The 24,272-nt window shown below is 37.4% G+C and overlaps 1 protein-coding gene across 6 annotated transcripts in view; it reads left to right on the plus strand.

Moving 5' to 3' along the window:
• Positions 1-24,272, plus strand: part of ARB2A (ARB2 cotranscriptional regulator A) — a 422,973-nt gene that overhangs the window by 22,771 nt on the left and 375,930 nt on the right. For 5 of the 6 annotated variants that reach the window (XM_055429378.2, XM_055429376.2, XM_088838467.1 and 2 more), the window contains exon 2: positions 15,722-15,845. The exons of the other annotated variant lie outside the window; for it this stretch is intronic. In XM_055429378.2, the coding sequence (XP_055285353.1) occupies positions 15,740-15,845 (106 nt within the window). In that variant the 5' untranslated portion in view covers positions 15,722-15,739. The remainder of the gene's footprint in view (positions 1-15,721; positions 15,846-24,272) is intronic. 6 annotated transcript variants of the gene reach the window in all.

Genomic DNA, 24,272 nt, shown 5'->3' on the forward strand with positions numbered 1-24,272 from the left:
GGATACTAGAGTGGGTTGCCATTTCCTTCTCCAGGGGATCTTCCTGACCCGGGGATCAAACCTGCGACTCCTGTTTTGGCAGGCGGATTGTTTACCACCGAGTCACATGAAAAGCCCCTAATATAAAATACAAAGAGCTAAAATACCTGATGTACTTAAGGAGCACACTCTTTGAGGAGACTATTTCCATAATAGTAATTAGTAAATGAGAAATGTTTCAGAGTGGAAATATTTTGTATCTTAAGTTTAAGCTTCATTTTTTTAAATTAAGCAGTAAATTTTCTTATGAAAACATGGAAAAAAATCTTTAGCAAAATTGAGTTACACATTTAATTAAGATTACTATAGAAATAAGAAAATAATTTTCTTTAGAACATCTTAGTCTGTAATCATAAAATGTATTTCTCTCAGAGCTCAACTACTTTTTGTTTTTCTCTAAATGTTGACCCTATAGGAAACTGCAGTACAGTTTTCAACGCTTTGGTCATTTATGCCTGTTTTAGGTAATTCAGCCTTCAAGTATGATGCATATATTCACCTACAGAATTACAGAGCCATTGGTTACCTTACTTATTAAGATGTATTACTGCCTGAGACTTGTTTTCAATTTCTGCAAAACATTTGAGGAAGGTTGTTTTTTCCTGTACATTCCATAATTACAAAACTTTTATTTTTGGTTTATTGTTGGCTGCTGCTGCTGCTACTGCTGCTGCTAAGTCACTTCAGTCGTGTCCGACTCTGTGCGACCCCATAGACGGCAGCCCACCAGGCTCCCCCGTCCCTGGGATTCTCCAGGCAGGAACACTGGAGTGGGTTGCCATTTCCTTCTCCAATGTGTGAAAGTGAAAAGTGAAAGTGAAGTCGTTATTGTTGGCAAGTGAATATATTCAGCATTTTCCAATTACTATTTTCTACTCGTTTTTTAAAGACATCTGAATATTAGCTAGATCTAAAATTTTAAATACATAAATGAAGGACCAAGTACTTCATAAAATTTAAAAAATTAAAACTGTACTGCAGAGGTCCTGAAATAGTGAATTTCCATGTAAATTGAAAATATAAATTGGCATAAGTATCTGAATTATACTCTTCATATTTGTTGTTACTGATTTATTATTTGAAATCATTTCTTAAATTTATATGTTCCATATTCAATAAAATATCTTGTCAGATGAAGAATTTCTGTGCTCAGAATTTACACTTCTTTTCTTGCTTTTTCTTCTGGATGGTTCTTATTCAGAACTGACAGTTTTGCTGGCTCATTGATTAAATCACAGTAGGATTCTTCAGTTTAAGAAGTCTAATCCAAAATATCGATTGTGAAAGAAATCATTTTAAAAAGGGAAGAGAAGTTAGGTTTGCAATTTTTCAGGATTTTACCCAAGCCTGGTGTCTACTGTTTAGTATATGACCATTATTAAAATAGTGGCTGAAATTGTGAAAGAGCCCACTTCCATACCCTTCCAGTTCTGTGATTTTGTGTTTTGAATCTTAATTTAAATTTTTTAAATAATATTGTTGGACTTAGTAGTTTTTAAAGGGTCAGCTGTGGAAGCTTGCACCTTACTTTGCAATCCTTGTAATATGTGTGTGTATTTGTGTATGTGTGTGTGTTAAAACAGGCTTGTGTGAACAAATACTAAAATATTTGAATTTTTTCATTAATAGCAAAACCAAACCCATTAACCACATGAAGAACAATGCCACGAGTTTACAGAAACGCTGCCAACTAGTGAATTGTTGGATTTCTTGTGGTTCAGTTTAGTTCAGTCGCTCAGTCGTGTCCAACTCATTGCGACCTCATGAACCTGGGGCTTAAGTAGTGCCTGAGGTCTTATATTAAAATTTGTGGATAATATTTCAAATGAACACAATGCAGGCTTATTTAAAATCAAGGATAGGCCTTTAAATATATATTTGGGCTAAGCATTGGTGCTAATTCTTAGTCCAGGCAGCTTTATAATTTTCTTGCTGCTAATTTGTGTACCAATAAAGGATGGTTGAATCAACATCTGTTTTTCAGTGAAAGGAAGTTTAACTCTCAAGCAGAAAAAGCAGTATTTTCAGCATTTGTCATTTAAACAAATAGAAATGAGTTTAACAAAATGTTGTTTTCAGACAAAGCACCGATAAAATGCTTTATTCTTGTTTTATTCTCATTCTAACATCAAGTCCTCCCTCCAGTGGCTGCTGCTACAACATTTTCCTCTTTTACCTTATTTTTAAAAAAAAAATCAAGGAAAGTTAGGATTTTTTTTTCTCAGAATTAAAGCCTATTTTTGTGTCATGTTGAAAGACTTGCAGATGATCCCTCTGTGGAAAATAGTGTTTTGGGACTCAATGAGCCTGTCTTTTGGTAGTCAAGGGGACAGACAGAAATTTCATTCTGAAATGAAATCTTCAGTTCAGTTGAGTCTCTCAGTCATGTCTGATTCCCTGTGACCCCATGGACTGCAGCACAGCAGGCCTCCCTATCCATCACCAACTCCCGGAGTTTACGCAAACTCATATCCATCACATCGATGATGCCATCCATCCATCTCATCCTCTGTCATCCCCTTCTCCTCCTGCCTTCAGTCTTTCCCAGCATCAGGGTCTTTTCCAATGAGCCAACTCTTCGCATCAGGTGGCCAAAGTATTGGAATTTCAGCTTCCGCTTCAGTCCTTCCAATGAACACCCAGGGGGTGTTTTCCTTTAGGATTGACTGGTTGGATCTCCTTGCAGTCCAAGAGTCTTCTCCAACACCACAGTTGAAAAGCATCAATTCTTCAGTGCTCAACTTTCTCTATAGTCCAATTCTCACATCCATACATGACTCCAGGAAAAACCACAGCTTTGACTAGATGGAAATCTTTGTCCTCATCTTTTATTTTCAGGTTGCTTATAACTGCCCCTGTGTCAGCATTTTAAAAATTTAATTGCTTATGTATCTTCAAAATTAGATTTTACTTGTACTTACTAGTGGCAAATACCAAGGAAAGACCAAAGCTTTAAGTAATAGTTTATGTGCATAGTTGTATTCTCACATACTTTATTATAAAGTTTTGGGATATTATTTTTAATACAGGCTTTAAACATTTACAGTTTTATCTTTTAAAATAGCTGGTGCAAATGCTTTTGAAAAAATCAATTTTTATTCAAAATATTAGTTCCATTTCAAAACAGGCAAGGAATCAATTGAGTTTTAGTATTATGAAATTTTTTTGATATATAGCCACTCTGAGATTTACTCAATACTTGATTATCCTTTCCCTTATAACTGCTTCTTAAGTTTACTCACCAAGTAGAACCCCCAAATTTCAGACTAACTGAATAGGACTGGAATCCTAACTTTATGCTTAATAAAAATACCCCAAAGAACAGCTTATTGAAGGCAGTACTACTAAAATTAGTTATTGTTTTTCTTTGAGTGTTTTATCATTTATTTAAAAATATATTGTTGATAAATAAAAAACACACAAGCCCGAGTTGTATACAGTCTTTGTAGTGTATAGTCTTCTTATACTGTCAACAGTTTACATTGACTCCTGTGTTACTCCCCATTTCATTGTCCTACCGCCTTTCCAGTGGTAATCCATATTTTGTGTTTTTCTCTTAATTTTCCTTAAGTTTTATCACCTAAATTGTAATACCTATAAATTGTTTTAGTTAAGTTTGTTTTCTAACTCTATGTAAATGGTATTATAAGTTTTCTTATTTTTGGTTGTTTAGCTAGTACTATTTTAGAGAAGACTCTTGTGAGTGCTTTGGACTGCAAGGAGATCAAACCAGTCAATAGTAAAGGAAATCAACCCTGAATATTCATTGGAAGGATTGTTGCTAAAGCTGAAGCTCCAATACTTTGTCCACCTGATGTGAAGAGCCAACTGTCCTTGAAAGAGACCCTGATGCTGAGAAAGACTGAAGGCAAGAGGAGAAGAGGGCAGCAGAGGGTGAGATGGTTCGATATTAAAAGCATCACTGACTCAATGGACGTGAGTTTGAGTGAATTCTGAGAGACAGTGGAGGACAGTAAAGCCTGGCATGCTGCAGTCCGTGGGGTCACAAACAGCTGGACAGGACTTACTGACAACAGCAATCATTTTTGGAACACTCGTCTGTGTTTTTTAGCGTGGTTATGGCTCATTCACTTTCTCTGCTTTATTCTTTTCTTTCTGTTAGTATACTGCAGTGTGTCTGCCTTGCTTTAATTGGAGAGCAGTCTTTTCCTTTGTGGTAACCAGTTTCTAAGATGGCCCCCAGTGATCCTTGTTTCTTAATATTTATACCTTTGTAGATCTTTCCTATATTGAATAGAGTTGCCCTCTGTGCCAGTAGACTATTGAGAAAGTGATGGTGAGAATCTTGCAACTTTCTCCTTGATTTCCTGGTTCTCTCTCTGTGAAGAAAACCAGAAACCATGGCTTGGTGATATTCACGCAGTCCCGGGAAGAAGTTCATGTGAGGAGATATGAGGCGTCTAGCATCAACCCAGTACCAGTAATTTATCTGTGTGTGTGAGTTACCTCCAGCCTCAGTCAGACCTTCAGATGGTTATAGACTTGTCGATTTATCTTGACTGCAGCCTCATGAATCTGAGCCAGAGCCTCCCAAATGAGCTGCTTCCAAATTTCTGACCTGTAGAAATTACGGGAGATTTAAATGTTTGTTGTTTTTGGCAGCTGCATTTTCAGATAATTTGTCTTGCATCTACAGATAATGAATAAACTAGCTTTTTTGATGATATGAACATTTCTTGAACATTTTTATACCTGTCTTCTAAGACCAAGTAGTGGAACAAGATGTGTGATTACTGAGCTGAAGATGATCAGAATGTTTAACCTGGGTATCTTATGCCAATTTATAAAAAAGTGGTTGTATGAAGATATATTTTGGTCAACCCTGTGAATAAGTCTCCATTATACCCAATTCTTTTTTTAACTTTGGGTATCCCAGGGTTGGGAAGATCCCCTGGAGGAGGGCATGGCAACCCACTCTAGTATTCTTGTCTGGAGAATCCCTATGGGCAGAGGAGCCTGGTGGGCTACATGGAGTGACTCCATGGAGTCACAAAGAGTTGGGCACGACTGAGCGACTGAGCACAGCACATTGTCACTTTGTAATATTTTCTAGTTTAGTGAGTGTAAAATAATATCTTTTTTGTAAATATCTATTAATAAATTGTGTTTCTTGGGACTTCCCTGGCAGTTCATTGGTTAAGACTCTGCACAAGGGAGCACGGGTTCAATCCCTGGTTGGGGAACTAAGATCCCATGTGCTGCTCAGTGCAGCCGAAATAAAATAAATGAATAAAAAACAAACTCAGTCTTTGTTTAAAAAAAAAAAATTGTATTTCATGCCCCAGGATCAAAACAGTAGTCTTCCATATTTTCCCCTAAAATGTTTAAAGTTTTGCTTTTTGCATTTATACCCTTAATCCATTCAAAATTGATATCTATCTTTGAAATTGATATCTAATTTCATTTTTTACCATGTAGCTGACCAGTTCCGATTATTGAAAGGTTCATCCTTTGTCTAGTGATATGTCAGGGTCATCTGTGTCACATGATTAGTTGTGTGGCTCTGCTTTGGAGTTCTATTCTGTTGGTCAGCTTGTCTCTTCTAGTGCTAAATGGTACATTGTCTTAATTTCTGTGATACCTGGTGAGTCAGGTCTTCTGTCACCTTCTTTGATACCTTCACAGTATTGAGCCCTTCTTACGTGAACATGGTATGTTTCTTCATGTATTTCAGTCTTCTTTATTGTCTGTTAGTAAGATTTCATCATTTTCTGCACATTGTTTTAACATACCTTTTGTTAGATCTGTTCTTACTATGTAATTTATTTTTTTTTTTCCAAACTGTCTTTAAAAAAGCAACCATACTTTATAAGTGATTGTTGCTGGTATTTATAAATATACTTTTCTTCAAAATATAAATCGTTTTAGTCATCTTGCCAAATTCTCTTTTTATCCCTGATAATGTAGAGATTCTTCATATATATATATATTTGAAGATCTTCTTTCTTGATTTTGTTGTTTGTTGTTATCTAAAAGATAATCATATTATCTACAAATAATGGTAACTTTGTTTTCCTATTTTTAATCCTTATATGTTTTATTTTTTTATGTTTCCTTATACTGGCTAGAAGCTTCAGAAAACTTTGACTAGAAGTGATGAAAGCAAACTGGTAATGTTGGACATTCTTGGTAACTGACTTTAAAGAGAATGTTTTTAGTAATTTACCATGGAGAGTAATTTTACTGTAATTTTTTTGAACGTCTCTATCACATTAAGAGCATTCCTTTTTATTCCTGGTTTGCTGTGACTTCTTTTCCAAAAGTGAGTATTGAATTTTATCAAATACTTTTCTGAAGATTTTGAAGTTATTCTGATTTTTCTTCCTCTATGTTAATTTAGTGGGTCACATTTGTAGATACTGTAATGTTCTGTAATGTACGTCTTGAGTTTGATCTCAATAGGAGGGTCCTTCAGGGGACTTAGCTATTATGTTGGAAGGAGAATCTAGTTGTAAAATTCTTGACTCTCATGATCATAGGAAGGGTCTCTACCACCTTATGCTTATGTAAACAATAGTAGTGAAAGCTGTCTGGCATACAGTGTTTAAAAATAGGTCTAATAATATAAATGGCTTAACATTCCACACTGTCCTTGGCTGACAACTTTAGCACCACAGATTTAAATTCCTGTAATTAATAATCTGGCTAAGTGACGGTTGTTTTTTGAGGAAAAGATATTTTGTAGAAGCCAGGAGGGTTCTTATTTGGAATAAGAGAATTTTGCTATCTCAACTCCTTTGTTAATTTAGTCAAGTTATGAATTGTTTTTATTGTTTTCTGAATAAAGTAAGTAACCACTGTAACTAATATGGTAGTTTGAAAAGGTGATTTGAAGTTTCACATTTCTAATTTTCTTTAAGATCAGATATTTGTAGTATCTCAGGAATAGAGCCTTCCCAAACCTTTCTGAGTTCATCATTTGTTGGTCCCAGGATGCAGTCAATTTTGAAATATGGTACAGACATGAAATTCTAGAAAGTAATATCACTTCATAAAGAACAGGGAAAGTCTAGAAGCTGAGAAAAAATTATTCATTCTGCAGGCACCTAGTGATAACATTCGTAGTTGTTAAAACGTTTAGGTAAAGTCAAGTTTCACAGATATTTTCCCCTTAAGTAAACAGTAGAGTGCACTGTCAGTAGAGACTGGATATGAGTGGTACTTAAATGCCATTTGCAGTACAATTGTGATCTCCCCCAAAGCTTAACTTTGCCATTAACCTTTGTTGCTGGTGTTATTAGTGTAAGGTCGAAACTGGCCCAATGATGTTGAATTAAAGAACCCAGACGGCAAACAGATAATGTAACAGGCTTTACTGGCTGCGCACCCCGGGCGGAACCCCAAGACCTGACAGAGCGAGGTCAGGAAGTCTGCGCCGAACAAAGGCAAGAGGCAACTTATATAACTTTAGGCAAGATTTGGAGTGGTGGTCTCTCCTAGGTCAGTTAGCCAGGGGGCAGGACTGGGTTGGTTGCCCTGTCTGCTCAAGGTTGTGCTGACGCAGCGGAATAGTTCTTGCTGTTTCTGGGCAGAATGCTGTTTCTGGACAGGAGGTTAGGAGGGGCAGGTTAGGGGAGGGTTGATCTCTACGGAACTGATACCTCAAGGACACTCTAGCAGTGGGGGAGGGAATGAGGGAACAGAGCACAATAGTCAGCCTTTTTCCACGAGGGGGAAGAAGAGAAGGGGGGAAGGGAAGAGGCCAAAATGGCCACTGAGGTCCGACCTTACAATTAGTGTATCCTGCCAGGCTTAAGACTAAATTGGTTGATTATATACTCAAGTTTTCCCTTTTTTTTTTTTAACTATAGCAGGTGTTACTTTTCTGACTTTGAAGTAAGTTAGTATTGTGTGTGAAATCAGTTGCAATAATAATTAAAGTAATAATAATAACCAAAATAAAGCAATTATTAACAAATTTCAGTCCCTATTAGAAATTGGGTAAAATCTGAATACTATTAGGTGGTATGTGGCCAAAGAATGAACTAAATCATGACCAAAGTGAATCAGTGCTTCCCACCAGATTCTCATTGGAAGATGTATGTAAGGGACAGGGTCAGGCCAGGGAGGCAAAGATGGTTGATAGAGAATCCCAATGCACAGAACTAAAGCTAGACTAGAGCACTGCAATTTACAAAACTTTATATGTAAATGTTCACATTTATACCTGGGAAATAATATTTGCCCCTGGTGTCTAGATAGAGCAGGCTTACATGGTTGTCAGCCTGACTATGGTGGAACGGATGAGCGGGATATTTGAAGAGAGAAGTTCTTTAAGTGAGTCTGCCTGAAGTCCACTTAACAGGTTGTTTTTTTTTTTCCCATGGAAGGAAAAAGGAAGCATGAGTGAGATGGTCAGGGCTCTTCCCTTTTGAGACTGTGCCTTGACCTTTGGCATAGTAACTGTAAAGAAGAGATAAGGGAGGGAGATCCACTTAATACACAGCGAGGAATACTACTGCAACGCCAGTGTCATCTCTTTCAGACCGTAGGAATCATCACCTCAAAAAGAAACTGGGTACCCACTAGCAGTCACTCTTCATTCTCTCCCCCACCCCAACTCCCCCAACCTATTTATTAATCTGAGAGAGGGTCACCTGAGTGTCTACCACATGCATATTTTAAAATTTAGATTGAACCTTGAGTTCACAAAGTTAAGCAGAGATGCTAGTAAGAGTATTTATGGAATGAGAATATTTGATTTAAGCTTTGCAAATATGTTCTTACTGTTATTTCATGGTATTGGTTATTTTTAAATCTTATGAAGATAGCTTAGGCTTCCCTTGTGGCTCAGCTGGTAAAGAATCCGCCTGCAATATGAGAGACCTGGGTTCGATCCCTGGGTTGGGAAGATCCCCTGGAGAAGAGAAAGGCTACCAACTCCAGTATTCTGGCCTGGAGAATTCCATGGACTGTATAGTCCATGGAGTCGCAAAGAGTCAGACATGACTGAGCGACTTTCACTTTCTGCTTGGTCAGCTTGGTCTGGAGTTATGTGCATTTGTAATATTATATTTTACTGTTTATATTTACCATAAAATTAAAGTCTCTTAAGTAGCTAATGATAATTTAATTTGACCCCCATAAATGATCCTATATTTTTGACACACTCTGTTTTTCTCAAATTTTGAGCATATGTTCTTTTTGAGAATTCTTCTGCCCTCTGATGTACCTCTGCTATTTCTGTTCCATATTATGAAAACTTCATAAAAGGCTATTTAAATTTTTTTTTTTTTGGTGGAACTTCAAAATTGAGAATTATCTAAACGGATTATTTTAGGTGTGTTTAATTTCTCAGATTGAGCTTTAGTGTAGTCATGTAAATTTTCTAAGGTTTTTCACTAGCCTTGTTGAGTTTCTGTCTTTTTGCTAGCAAGAAAACAATATAAAAGCTAATCAAACGACTAGCAATTTGGGAACCTGTTAAAAAGACACAGTAATAAAATATTAGTTTCTTCTAAAATCTTTCTGATATCCCTTAACTTTTGACTCTTTCTTTTAGATGCTTGGTTTACCAAATATTGTGAGGAATGATGGGGAGTAGCTGTTTTTAAATATAGCTGTGTAACAATCTTGATGAGTAATTTAATTTGTTTGCAGTTTAGGGATTTATTTTAAAATGTATTAAATTTTTATTGAAATGCGGTTGATTTATAATATCATGTTAGTTTCAGGTGTGTAATGAAGTGATTCAGTTTTATATGTATACCTATGTGTATATATATATTCAGCTTCTTTTCCATTAAAGGTTATTATAAGATATTGAATATATTTTTTCTGTAAATCCTTGTTGCTTATTTATTTTATGTATAGTAGTTTGCATTTGTTAATCCTCTACTCCTAATTTATCCCTCCTTTGCCTTACTTTCCCCTTTGGTAACTATAAATTTGTTTTCTATGTCTGTGAGTCTGTTTCTGTTTTATATATAGGTCCATTTGTTTTGCTTTTTAGATTCCACATATAAGTGATACCATATAATATTTGCCTCTATCTAAGTTGCTTCAGTAAGTATAATATTCTCTAGGTCCATCCATGCTGCTGCAGATGGCAATATTTCATTCTTTTTAAATGGTTCAGGAATATTCAATTGTGATGAGTAATTTTAATCAATATTAATTCTGAATAGCAGACCAAATAGAATGAGTTAATTTTGGTGGACAACTTTTATATATGTAATTAATTTCCTCCAACTAGCCCAAACTCTAAATTGTAATACTCTCTGATCATATAGATTAGTGCACAGGAGTGAGAACTTTCTGTAGGATGTTGAAACTGGAATCATTTTCCTAGTTGAAGTTGAGCAGTCTGACTCTACCAGTCAGTTTAGCTAATAAGTTGTACCTAATAAGAAACTAGATGTGAAAAGACTTGGTGACTCTGTGAGTAACATGTGCATTTAAGAGATAGTTAAGATAGTGCTCTTTGGCCACGACTTTGATCTGAATGAAGATAGAACTCACATACTTCAACTTTTTTAGACATACATTTTAGTAAGATTGGACAAGAATATAAATAAATTATATTAATTTAAATTCCATTATGATTATTTTCAACATAGCCTTGGAAAGCCAAGTCAACTCAAGAAAAGTATTTATTGGGGGGCTTTATTGTTTATTCTAAGAATTCACCCAAATGATGCACATTGAAAGTTTCTTATTCCTGTAGACTGAACTGATAAGGATAGCTTTTTTGGAGTTTGAGCACGTAGTAATTGGAATCAAATTATTTCTGATGTTATGTGAATCACTAATATTTGTAAGGGAATTTGTAGTTTATAAAATGTGTTTGTCTATATTTTTTCATAGAATCTTCATAATCATCCTGTAAAGGGAAAGCGAAAGTGTTAATCACTCAGTCATATCCAACTCTTTGTGACCCCATGGATTGTAGCTCACCAGGTTCCTCTGTCCAGGGGATTTCCCAGGCAAGAAAAGTGGAGTGGGTTGCCATTCCCTTCTCCTGGGGTTCTTCCTGACCCAGGGATTGAACCTATGTCTCCTGCATTGCAGATGGATTCTTTAGCATCTGAGCAACAAAGGGAAACGCCCAGTAAAGGGACATGCTCTTATTTTCTTTGTTATTCCCATTACTTAAGTTAGAGAAGTTGTGACTTTCTCAAGGTCTCTCAGCCACTAGGTGGTGGAATTGAGGTTAAAAATCTGAATTTCTCATCCCAAACCTACATCACATTGCTTCAGGAACTAAACAAAGTGAAGTCGCTCAGTGGTGTCCGACTCTTTGCGACCCCTTGGACTGTAGCCTACCAGGCTCCTCCGTCTGTGGGATTCTCCAGGCAAGAGTACTGGAGTGGAGTGCCATTTCAAGGAGTTACTTTAGATGTGCTTGGATTGGGGACAAGGTATTCCTACTCTGAGCTAAACTTTGACCCACATACAGATTACATTCTCTACAGAAGCCACCATTCTCTGTGCACTAGGAGCCCATATTACCCCGGGCCTCATCTTCCATGTCTGCTTCTGCTTCATGCCCTTATTCTTTAGCCTCTTCCCCAGTGCCAATGTGTCTGTACACGCACACCACACAGAGTCACACTCTTACATGCTCACTCTCCAAAGCATCAGTGTTTCACACTATTGCCTCAGAACTATAAACTGTCCAGGATTGTTACGAACTAACCTTTGCTGATGAGCAACTTCTGAGTAACATGAATACATTAACTATAATTTGGATAGATGTTTTAGTTCTGCATAAATCTCTGGTACTGATTAAGTTACTATGTTTTGATTGCAAGTAGGCTCTCTTGGGACTTCCCTCGTGACTCAGACAGTAAAGAATCCACCTGTAATGGGTTCAGTCCCTGGGTTGGGAAGATCCCCTGGAGGAGGGCATCGCAACCCATTCCAGTATTCTTGCCTGGAGAATTCCCATGGACAGAGGAGCCTGGCGGGTTACAGTCCATGGGGTCATAAAGAGTTGGACAAGACTGAGCTATTAAGCACACACACACACAGGCTCTCTTAAACTGAATTTCAAGAGCCTGACTTAGCATAGATTCTTTGGAACCAAACTAGCTTCACGGATCCCAGGGACTTAACCCAATTTTACTTGTCCTGTGATATATTTTGCACTTTCATCATTACATTGAGAATGAGGTGGAAAGGCCTTCTGTTGCAAAATAATCTCTTTGTAGGTCCTATTTAATACCTGACTAAAAACAAACAAATATAGGAAACTAAGGCTTCTGTGTGTCTTTATTACTTTTTGTAAGTGTTTGTGCCATATTTTGAGCAAACAAGGCAAATAAATATTCTACCGTTTCATGTTTTGAAATGCTGACTGGATAAAGATTACACATGACAAGTTATTTATAGTTTTATTTATACATAGTGGATTCTCTGTTGGAATCATAGAAGGCAAGAAGATATGATAATTGCTTTGTGTAGTTCACAGAATGAAATTGCAAACTGAGATGTTTTGAATCTAGTTTATACTGTAACCATTTCTAGGAAACTGTATTTAAACAGCAGTGGTTATCATGAAATATATAACATGTCAACTGTGTCCCAATTCACATCAGTTAAAACCTTCTACCACTTTATTCCCTATAACCTAACCTCCATCAGATAATACTAAATAAACTATGTTGAGTGCACGTATTAATATATATAGATATATATATATATAATCAAATGTATCAAACAGCTTGCTTGCTGCATTTGCAGTACTGTTTATCTGTGGTCATGCAGGTTATAACTCTGAATTTTTATTAGGAAAACTAAATTGAGAATTTATAATGTTCCTGATTTAGTTTCACCAGCTGTGCCACTGCCAAGGAAAATAACTTGAGAAGGTAAAAATCTATCAGTGAATAAGAAAGCAGTAGGCAATTTGTTTCATACTTACCTGCTTCGTATCTGCTGCTCTAAGGTTTAGGGTCAAAGATAGTAATTAGTCATCTCTGAACTTAAATATTGTCACTTTGGTGAATTGCAGTGTGTATCTTTGGATTGTCTTGTGTAAAAGAAGCATAAGGATTATTAATTGATATTTGATCTTAGAAGTCTTGAAAACAAGTCTTTAAAATGTGAAATATATTTTTGCTCCTCTATCTCTTACTCATTTATTTGGGAATTTGACAAATATCCATTGGGCTCCAAATATATCCAACCTTGTTTTAGGGACAGACCAGATACCTGTCCTCATGGAGATCAAAGTCTGAAGAGGGAACTTGTTATTAAACATTGAAGAGCAGTTACAGCTTTTCTTTTCAAATTTTATTGAGAGATAATTAAAATCACATTATATACATTTAAGGCATATAATGTGATGATTTGATTTATGTATCTTTTGCGAAATGATTACCGCAATAGGATTAGTTAATACAGCTCTCACCTCATATAGTTACCTATCTTTTTTGGAGACCTACCCTCTTAGCAACTTTCAAGTATACAACACAATATTGATAACTGTAGTCAGCATGTGGTACATGAGATCCCCATAATTTTAAAATGTGAATTTTGAAAATGAGTCAGACATCAAAAATATTTTATATTTCCTCTTTCAGTGAAACAGTCACAATGGAATAATCATATAAGTTGTTCTGTTTAGAAATTAGATAATTTGAGGCCAGTGAAAAATAACCCAAAAGTTCATATTTACAAGAATACTGCGTTGAGAGAGGGATAGAGTGAAAAAGTGCAAGAAGTCTCCTGTGAATAGTTAATTTGGTCTTGGAATTGTTAGCAAAGAGCACTGTATGGAATGTCTCATTGTGAACATTTCTATTTAATTTCTGCTACAGGATGGTGGATAATAAGGAGTTGCTGGGAAAACTTGTACCCAAACTTGTGGGACTTGACAGGTGAAACTAATTCCCAAACGTAGTCCTATAGCCCTTACAAATATTGCTTTTTCTTATGTGTTGTAATGATCAGTCTGAGTCTTATATATTTTATTTGTGACAGTTTGATCTTGTCACTAGAGTATAAGCCCCACCCAGGCCATGCCCATGTTTTACGCTCCACTGCACCCTAGTGCCTTGCGTATGGCTCATCATATAGACAAAACTGGTTCTTGAAGGAATATAGGCATATTTCATCTATGTATAATTTACAGAGTTTTGAGTTACCTATTCACAGAAGAAAAATAGCAACTACTTCCATGCTAAGTGAAAGTGCTTTCCCAGTCAAAGACAGTCTCATATTCTAGTTATTCCTAGGTTAGGAAAATTCACATTCCCGAGAAGCAATAAAATACCACTAGTAATAGCAACAGTCAGCTATATACACCTTCTATAATATTAATTCTAAACCACTACGGTATAACCTACATTTTACAAATGAGAAATCTGAAGATTTTTGAATATTAAGTGGCTTGTCCCTAGCCACAGAGGTGTTATTAAGTGGGGAAGCTAGGATACATTTATAGTATTTTAAAAAAACAAACCAAGGTATGTTGAACCCTTAATTACCCATCAGGCACTATACTGAGTGTTTTACATTAAACCTCACTGTAACAACATGAGGGAAGCGTGGTGATCATTTACATTGTACATGTGTGGAAGACGAGGCACAGAGAAGTTAGATAATTTGCCAAGAGCACGTGGCTAGCTCGTGGTAGAGCCAGAGAGAACTTCCCCTTCTGTTTCCCCACCCACAGTCAGAGCTGAGCTAAGGGCAGCATTGATTTATGACCCTGGGAACATTCTTAGTTTAAAATTATTATTTTTAAGTATTTTCTGTTCTACTCTGTTAATTATACAAATGCCTGAGTTTTTAAAGATAATTGTACAGTATACCTCTTGAGTAGAAACTGAAGTTTACTTTTTGGGTAGTAAGTAAATCAGTCAGAGGAATATTGTCTTACTTGCCTCAGCTTTTGTGCAGTCTCATTAACAGTGATGGATTGACTCTATTAATTTGATTTAATTTTTTCCCGCTGTGTGTGTTGCATTTTTTTTCTGTTAAATGTTAGGAATAGTGTTTTTTTCCCCATGTTTGTTGGCACCCTGGGAGAAACTGACTGTAGTTCAAATGTTTTCCCTTTGGCCAAAGCAGGACAGAATTAAATTTTAATAAATTTTGACTTTATATTATGATTGTTTTTGGGGTGCCATTTATAGACTGTCACTTTCAGACATTGAATTTGACATAGTTTTTTTTTTTAAGGGCTGTTTTTTTCCCCTTAAATTTGCATTTTGAATTATATACTAATGGGTAGTATATGTATGTTTCTCCTTCTGCCTGTCTGCATGTCCCAGAAAGAAAATATTCTGACCTAGTACATGACATATGCTTGCAGTTTATTTCAAAAGAAATTTCAGGTTTTGAAACTACCTGGAAGTATTTTTTTTTTAAATTAGATATTGTGGAACTATACCTAAATAGTTTAGCTAAATTCAGTTCAGCAGCATTAAGCATACGTGTATATAAGATATTGTGTTTGGTGATATGGGAGATATCAAGATGACAAAAAGTTGATACCTTTATCCTGGAGCTTGTAATCTGTTAGCTGACCTAGACAAATACATAAATAACGGTAATGCAAGGCAGGCTATGATAAGTACTGTGGTACAGGCATCAACACAGTGCAGTGGGAAATCAGGATAGAGAGATTAATCCCAACTGGGAGGATCTAGGACCTTCTCATGGAGTAGGTAGGACTGAGTAGAGCTTAATTTATTGCTTTCATTCATTCTAGACTGTCTTCTGAAGATTGATGTCTATTTCCTTGAGCTCTTTAATTTTGTTGCCAATTTGGATAAGCATGGCACAAATCCAGCAGGGAGGTCCAGATGAAAAAGAAAAGACAACAGCACTCAAAGGTACATACTTAATTTGCTTTTTCAGGATATTTTCATTGTGCCTAATGAAGGCACAGGAATATTTAGGTGACCTTACATTCATTTCAATTCTAAAAGAAGAATATCTGTAATCTATAGTTATTTATATCTGTCACAGTGACCACCTCAATGTCTGAGATATAGTATGTACTCAGTAAATAAATCATAAAGTCATGTGATTTTACAGCTGCAAGAATTCTTAATGCTTTTCTTATTCAAGGTCATGTATTTAATGGTAAAACTAATACCAGAGATCTCTTGAATAAAGCCTAGTGTCCTTACCATATTTTTGTTGTTTGAAATGTTGTACTGGATTAGAGTAATGATCCATCTAATCCTATATTCTGTCTTTGTGGCATTGGACTAAGAATATTTTATGAGAAGCTCTCTGTAAGAAGGAATCTGCTTTAGACTTTCTTTGGGAATTTGGGTGCCATTTGTTACACTAAGAAAAGTGTGAGGAGAGCAGGTTTTAGACATATTAAATAGTAAACTGAGATGCCACTTAAATATCAGGCTGGAGAAGTTTGAGTGTGGAGTTTGGGAAAGTATTTGGGCCGGAGATTAAAGCTTTGGAAATTATTGACATAGAGGTAATATTTAAAGTTATGGTCCTAATTGAGATCATCAGAGATTGTAGTGTAAGCAGAAAGAGGAAAAGTCTGAAGACTGAAGTGTGGGTCATCTGAATCTTAGGGTCAGGAAAATGAGGAAGAACTAGCAATAGACACTTAGAATGATTTCTGATAAGATAGGCTGCAGGCTAGGAGTGAGAGAAGATCCTGAACACCTACTGAAGAAAATGGGTTTAATTAATTTAATCATGATTATAAACCAGGCTTCACTGGTGGCTCAGACAGTAAAGAATCTGCCTGCAATGTGGGAGACCTGGGTTTGGTTCCTGGGTTGGGAAGATCCCCTGGAGGAGGGCGTGAGAACCAACTCCGATATCTTCCCTGGAGAATCCCCATGGGCAGAGGAGCCTGGTGGGCTACAGTCCATGGGGTTGCGAAGAGTCGGCCACGACTGAGTGCCTAAGCACACACATAACCCAGGCTAGATGAGGGCTGAGAGTTTACTTTTATATTTAACAGTGTGGAGGTTATTGATGGTCTTCACAAAGAGCTTTCTCAGTGAATTGACGGAAATGAAAGTCATATTGGAAAATTTTGTGACTCAGAGGTTAAAGCGTCTGCCTCCAGTGAGGGAGACCTGGGTTCGATCCTTGGGTCGGGAAGATCCCCTGGAGAAGGAAATGGTAACCCACTCCAGTATTCTTGCCTGTAGAATCCCATGGACGGAGAAGCCTCGTAGGCTACATTCCGTGGGGTTGCAAAGAGTCAAACACGACTGAGTGACTTCACTTTCAGTTAAGAATGGGAAGAAAGCAATTCGCAGAGTCGGACACAACATAGCAACTGACCACACACACATGTACTGTTTTAAGAAAAAGGAGAGATATGCTCTAGATGGGAACAAATATTTGCAATTCATATATCTGGAGAAGGAAATGGCAACCCACTTCTGTATTCTTGCCTGGAGAACCCCATGGACAGTGGAGCCTGGCTGGCCATGGTCCATGGGGTCGCAGAGAGTCAGACATGGCTGAAGTGACTAAGCACAGCACATATCTAACTAAGGACCTTTATCTAGTGTATATCAAGGTCATCAATAATCAATAATGGGCTTTCTAAGTGGCGCAGTGGTAAAGATTCTGCCTGCCAGTGCAGGAGATGCAGGAGATGAGGGTTCGATCCTTCGGTTGCGAAGATCCCCTGGAGAAGGAAATGGCAACCCACTCCAGTATTCTTGCCTAGAGAATCCCATGGACAGAGGATCCTGGTGGGCTGCAGTCCATGCGGTTGCAGAAGAGTCGGGCATGACTTAGTGACCAAACAATAGACAACTCTATTTAAAAGTTTTACTGCATGTAGGTATGCTGCTGAGATAGACCAACACACTCAGAGTAATAGTTAATTTACGAAAGAGGATAAGGAATGAGGGAATGTGTGTGTTTTCATCCAAATAGATTTGCTGGGTTTCTACTTGGAGAGCTTTTGTCTACCTTCAGCCTTACCTGATAATGTGGAAATCTGATCTCTCAAGTTGTGGTTCCAATATAAACTTCTACACGCAGTATATAAGAAATCAGATTGGTTTTCTGGATTTTAGTGGTTCTATGGGGTCACTAAGGGTCAGACACGACTGAGTGACTTCACTTTCACTTTTCACTTTCACACATTGGAGAAGGAAATGGCAACCCACTCCAGTGTTCTTGCCTGGAGAATCCCAGGGAAGGGGGAGCCTGGTGGGCTTCTGTCTATGGGGTCACACAGAGTCAGACATGACTGAAGTGACTTAGCAGCAGCAGCAGCATAGTGATGTTAAAAGCATATGGGTAGTCTAAATATAGTAATAAGGTTATAAATACAGAACTTTCTGAATTCAAACTGAGGTTTCCCCACTTGTCATAAAACAAATTGCTTATCTTTTCTGAATCATTTTCTTCACTGGTATAATAAGAATATAAATGATTAGCACATGATCTTGTAATGATTAATGAAGTAGTCAAATTGAAAATATTAGAAGATAAAATGGTGAATGTTAAATGAAGTGTATCTTAGAGCAAATTGACAGAATAAATAAAATTTATCCCTCATGCAGTCCTATTTATCAGTTTTTTTCTTTTATGAACTATGCTTTTGGTACTAGGTCTAAGTACTCTTTGCTTAGCCCTACTTTATGAAGATCTTCTTTTTTGTTTCCTCTAAGAGTTTTATGGTTTTAGATTTTACATTTAAACTAATGATGTGTTTTGAGTTCATTTTTATTTAAGAAATGAGCCTTAGGTCAAAGTTTGTATTTTTTGCCTATTGATGTCCAATTGCACCAGAAAAAAAAAAATCTTTGCACTGTTGACTCGCTTCTTCATCTCCTGAGCTTCTTTTGTCTTGTTCCATGTATCTGTATCTGTCTCTTCTCCAGTACATACTCTAGATTACTGAACTTAAATAGTAAGTCTTAAGTTTGGCTGGAATGATTCTCCCAAATTCATTCTTATTATTTGGCTTTTCTAGGTCTTTGGCCTTTCCATATAAATTTTAAGAGTAAAACTGTCTATAGCTGTAAAAAAAAATAATTTCAGTTCAGTTGCTCAGTCGTGTCCCACTCTTTGCGACCACATGTACTGCAGCACACACCAGGCTTCCCTGTCTGTCACCAACTTCCGGAGCTTGCTCAGACTCATGTCCGTCAAGTCGGTGATGCCATCCAACCATCTCATCCTCTGTCGTCCCCTTCTCCTGCCTTCAATCTTTCCCAGCATCAGGGTCTTTTCCAAATGAGTCAGTTCTTCACATCAGGTGGCCAAAGTATTGGAGTTTCAGTTTCAACAACAGTCCTTCCAGTGAACACCCAGTACTGATTTCCTTTAGGATGGACTGGTTAGATCTCCTTCCAATCCAAGGGACTCTCAAGAGTCTTCTCCAATGCCACAGTTCAAAAGCATCAATTCTTCAGCACTCAGCTTTCTTTATAGTCCAACTCTCATATCCATACATGACTACTAGAAAAACCATAGCTTTGATGGACCTTTGTTGGCAAAGTAATATCTCTACTTTTTAATATGCTGTCTAGGTTGGTCATAACTTTTATTCCAAGGAGCAGGCATCTTTTAATTCCATAGTTGCAGTCAACATCTGCAGTGATTTTAGAGCCCCCCAAAATAAAGTGTGTCACTTACTTTCATTGTTTCCGCATCTATTTGCATGAAATGATGGGACCAGATGCCATGATCTTAGTTTTCTGAATGTTGTGTTTTAAGCCAACTTTTTCACTCTCCTCTCCGACTTTCATCAAGAGCCTCTTTAGTTCTTCTTGGCTTTCTGCCAAAAATGTGGTGTCATCTGCATATCTGAGGTTATTGATATTTCTCCCAGCAGTCTTGATTCTAGCTTGTGCTTCATCCAGTCCAGCATATCTCATGATGTACTCTGCATATAAGTTAAATAAGCAGGGTGACATTACTCAGTAAATAATTTACTTGCATTTTAATAGAGATTGCATTTAAACCTATAGACGGACATGAGGAGAATTTACATCTTTACTAGAATTGATGCTTGTAATCCATGAACATGGAGTATCTGTCATTTATTTAGATCTTAGATTTCCTTCATTGACACTTTGTAATTTTCATCATATAATTGTCTTATACATATGTTATTAGATTTGTATTATAATTTTTAGAGTGATTATAAATGGCATTGTATTTTTAATTTCAATTGTCGCATGTTTCCTGGTTGTTTATGGAAATACAGTCAAATTTTGTGTGCTGATATAGTCTGTGACCTTTTGGAAGTTGCTTATCTTTTTCAGAGGTTTTATTGGTTGACAAATTGGAGTTTTCTATGTAGACCATTGTTATTTGCTATTTGGGCAGTTTTATTTCTTCATTTCCCATCTTGCTTTTTTGCCCTGGCTAAGACTTTCAATGCTATGTTAAATAAGAGTAATTAGAACAACATTCTTTCCTTATTCACTGGGTAATAGAGAGTGGTGGCACTCCCATTTTCACCCCTTAATTTCTAGACCTATGAGTTCTGACTCTGGGAGAAATAGCACTATATGTTGGACACTGGTTCTGAGTATATACTGCCTTCTGGAGAACTTTGGTCCAACCCTGCAAGATTCTGCCATCCAGCTGGCCCTGTAATTGAATCTTCAGAAGGCATTCCACCGTTCTGTCAAATTAGCCACTTCAAGATGGTGAGGACATGATAAGACAAGTGAGTTCCATGAGCATGGGCCCATTGCCACACTTCTTTTGCTGTGATGTGAGTTTCTTGATCAGAAACAATGCTGTGTGGAATACCAGGATGGTGGATAAAGCATCCTGCAAGTTCACAGATAGTTAGATGTGTCAGAAGCCTTGAGTGCAGGGAAGCCCAATCTATATCCAGAGAAAGTATCTAATCCAGTAAGAACAAAATTCTGCCCCTTTCATGATGGAATTGATCCAGTGTAATTAACCTGCCTCCAGTTAGTTGTCTGATCACCCCCAGGACATGGCGCCATGTTGAGGACTGCCACGTTGGTCTCTGCTGCTGGCAAATTGGACACCCAGCTATGACGGGAGCCAGGTTGGCTTTGGTGGGTGCAGGTTCATATTTTGAGCCCATGCATGACTTCCAGCCCTGCCACAATGGCCACTTTGTTCTTGAGCTCATTGGGTGATGACAGATCTGACTGGGGTAAGACTGACTGGTGTCCACAGAAAATATCATCCTGTGTACTTGATTTTTAAAATATTCCTCTGTTGCGCTCACCTTTTAGTGAACATTCACTTGGGACGCTAGTATTTTCACATTCTGTTGCTCATTCAGAGAGGTCTGTCCACATACCTCTTTTCCACATTTCCTTGTCACCAATTTTCTGATCGTGTTCCTTCCAAGTCCCTGACCATCCAGCCAAACGGTTGACCACATGCCCATGAATCATTTTATAGTCACTCGTCTGGTCATATCTCTTTCCAGAGAAATGGAACAACCAGGTGCCCTGCTCTCAGTTCTGCCCACTGGGAAGATTTCCCTTCACCACTGTTATTTAGGGATGTCCCCAAAGGGGCCTCTGATGCTCCCGCTCTCTGCTTTTAGCTGGTGACTGAGTGTCATGCAGAACCATCGGTGATCCAGACTCGAGTTTACTCTTCTGCCAGCTGATGAGGCTTTAGGTGCATGCTGATGAATAGAAGGCAGTGTCGCAGGAGTGGAGACCATAGGCATTTGGGCTACTCCTGCATGTTACTTATTTTTGTCTTCAGGGCCTGCTCAGTCCTAACCACATACACCCCACTTCCTGTTTGATGATGGAGTGCTATTGTACACACCCCGCTTTAATACTTGGCGTGTCAGTTACCACCTAGTTCATGATGGCCTGCTAAGGTCTCACAGCTGGCAGCCTGTGGTTAAGTGTTCAATCTCCACTCAGGCCCAGTAGCAGGGCAAGGGGTATTTCTCAAAAGGAGACTAGTTACCTACAGTGGATAGTAAGGCTTTGTGACAAAATCCTGAGCCTGTGCTGTGAAGGCAGGAGAAGATTGATGTTCTAGCTTGAAGACAGTCATACAGGGAGTAGGAATTCTGTCTTATTCACCATTTTTGTTCTATTCAGGCCTTCAGTGGATTGGATGAGTTCATCTGTATTAGAGGTGGGGGGCAACCTGCTTGACTCAGTCTGCAGTTTCAAATGTTAATCTCATCCAGAAATACCTTCATAAACATGCTCAGAATAATATTTAACCAAATATCTGGGCACCCAGTCAAGTTGACACATAAAATTAACCATCACACTATTCATTTGTCTGTGGAAACTTTGGTTGCTTCTGCCTTTTGGCTGTTGTAATACTGCAGTGAATAGGGGTGTACAGATATATGAATCTTTGTTTTCAGTTCTTTGGGGGTATAAAATGGTATTTTTATCCAGTTCTTCATATGTTTAGTTGAAGTTTTGAATTCTAGTTGCTAAATCGCCTTAGTGACCAGAGATGTGTTTTAGAAAAAAACAGTGGTTACATCTGATGTAGACTTAGGTTATAAGGATCAGTTGTACTGTATTTTATAGGAGATTGAAGGGATTTTCCATGGAAATGTTCTACTATCCTTGATTTTTACCTCATCTACTGCCTTTGGAACCCAATTTCTGCAAAATGCAGTTATATAGCTTTGTTTTCCTTTTACAAAGCAGAAAAATAATTTCTGACAGCTTCTTTCTGAGTCTGCTCAGTCAGCTTCCCTGGTGGCTCAGCTGGTAAAGAATCCGCCTGCAATGCAGGAGACCCCGGTTTGATTCCTGGGTTGGGAAGATCCCCTGGAGAAGGGATAGGCTACCCACTCCAGTATTCTTGGGCTTCCCTGGTGGCTCAGACAGTAAAGAATCCACCTGCAATGCAGGAGACGTGGGTTTGATCCCTGGGTCAGTAACACCCCTGGAGAGGGGCATGGCAACCCACCCCAGTATTCTTGCCTGGAGAGTCCCATGGACAGAGGAGCCTGGCGGGCTACAGTCTATGGGGTCGCAAAGAGTTGGATGTGACTGAGCAGCTGAGCTCACACACTCAATGCCAATGAAATTAAAAATATCTCCATCTAGTTCTCTAATTGACAGAGGAGAAGTTTGAGGAATGCATGTTTTAGTTTGTTCATTTTATCATTCAAAGGAACTTTTTGGTCAAAGCAACAGCATATTTCTGTATTCAGAAGAGTTTATTCTTTTTATAAAGTAATGAAGAGAGGGGTTAGACTATGTTAGAGATTGTAGAGGACATAGAATAAAAGTATAGGGATTTTGAAAGACTTAGATATTGGAGAATAAGTTTATTTTTTTAATCCCACAGTACTATTAAGGTATAATTTTTGGCAAGCCGTTTTACGTCTCTGGGCTTATTTCCTTGTCTCAAAGACAGTGAAGATAACATGTGCTACTGCTTTATAGGGCTGTGATGGTCAAATCAGTTATAGCATGTGAAGTCTTTAAAAAGATATATAGATGTTAGATGGCATTTTATGATCTGAGCTGATAGAAAATGAATATTAGACATAATACAGCTGTTTATATTTTGGATGGTTTTGTGAGTATCTGATTAAGAGGATTCTAAGTTTTGAACTGTGGAAGATGACTGTGAAGTAAAGGAATTCTCCTTCAAAAGGAAGGAGAAAAGTAAGAATCTTCAAGCCAATTTTTGATAAAAGATATTTTAATCAATTTTGCAAAGATTTACACATAGTTCAGAACCTTACTAATGAATCAGAAATTTGTCAGCATGTACCCATTTGCCCCAGTATGCATACTTTGTGACATTTTTTATTTTACTAGATGATTTGCAGATCTTTTTTTTTTTAAATAAACTTGCTTGTATGTTGAAGATGGTATATTTCTGTGTATGTTGAGGTTTATCCGATGCAGTAGTTTGAAGAGTTAAACAATGAGTTTTTGTTTTTGTTTTTTAACAAGTTTTTTGATATCTTATCTTTGTGTCCCACAGAGAGAGACTAGACTGGAGGTAGACAAACTATTTTTTCCTCTGGCATATTTTTATGATCTGTACAGATGGATTTATTATATCTCTGTAAGTGAGAGACAGAAATAAAGTGTTACTTATGAGATTCTTTTGTTTAAAACAAAGGCCGGGGTTGGGGGTGGGGAGTTGCTGGTTTGCTATACTATGTGTCCTAGGAGTTTTTTCTCTCTTCAGGAACTTGAACTTGAATGAGGAAAAAAAAAAATCTCAAAATCTAAACTTAAAAAAGAAAATCTTTTGGGAGATAAGTAAATTTGAAGTTTATCTTTTATTTGTTCCAAGTTTGCAAATGACACGAAGATGACATATAGTGAGAATTTTTGCCTCATCCCGTA

The sequence above is a fragment of the Moschus berezovskii genome, chromosome 8, assembly GCF_049115385.1.
Source record: "Moschus berezovskii isolate FMDL1 chromosome 8, NW_MosBer_1.0, whole genome shotgun sequence".
NCBI lineage: Eukaryota > Metazoa > Chordata > Mammalia > Artiodactyla > Moschidae > Moschus > Moschus berezovskii.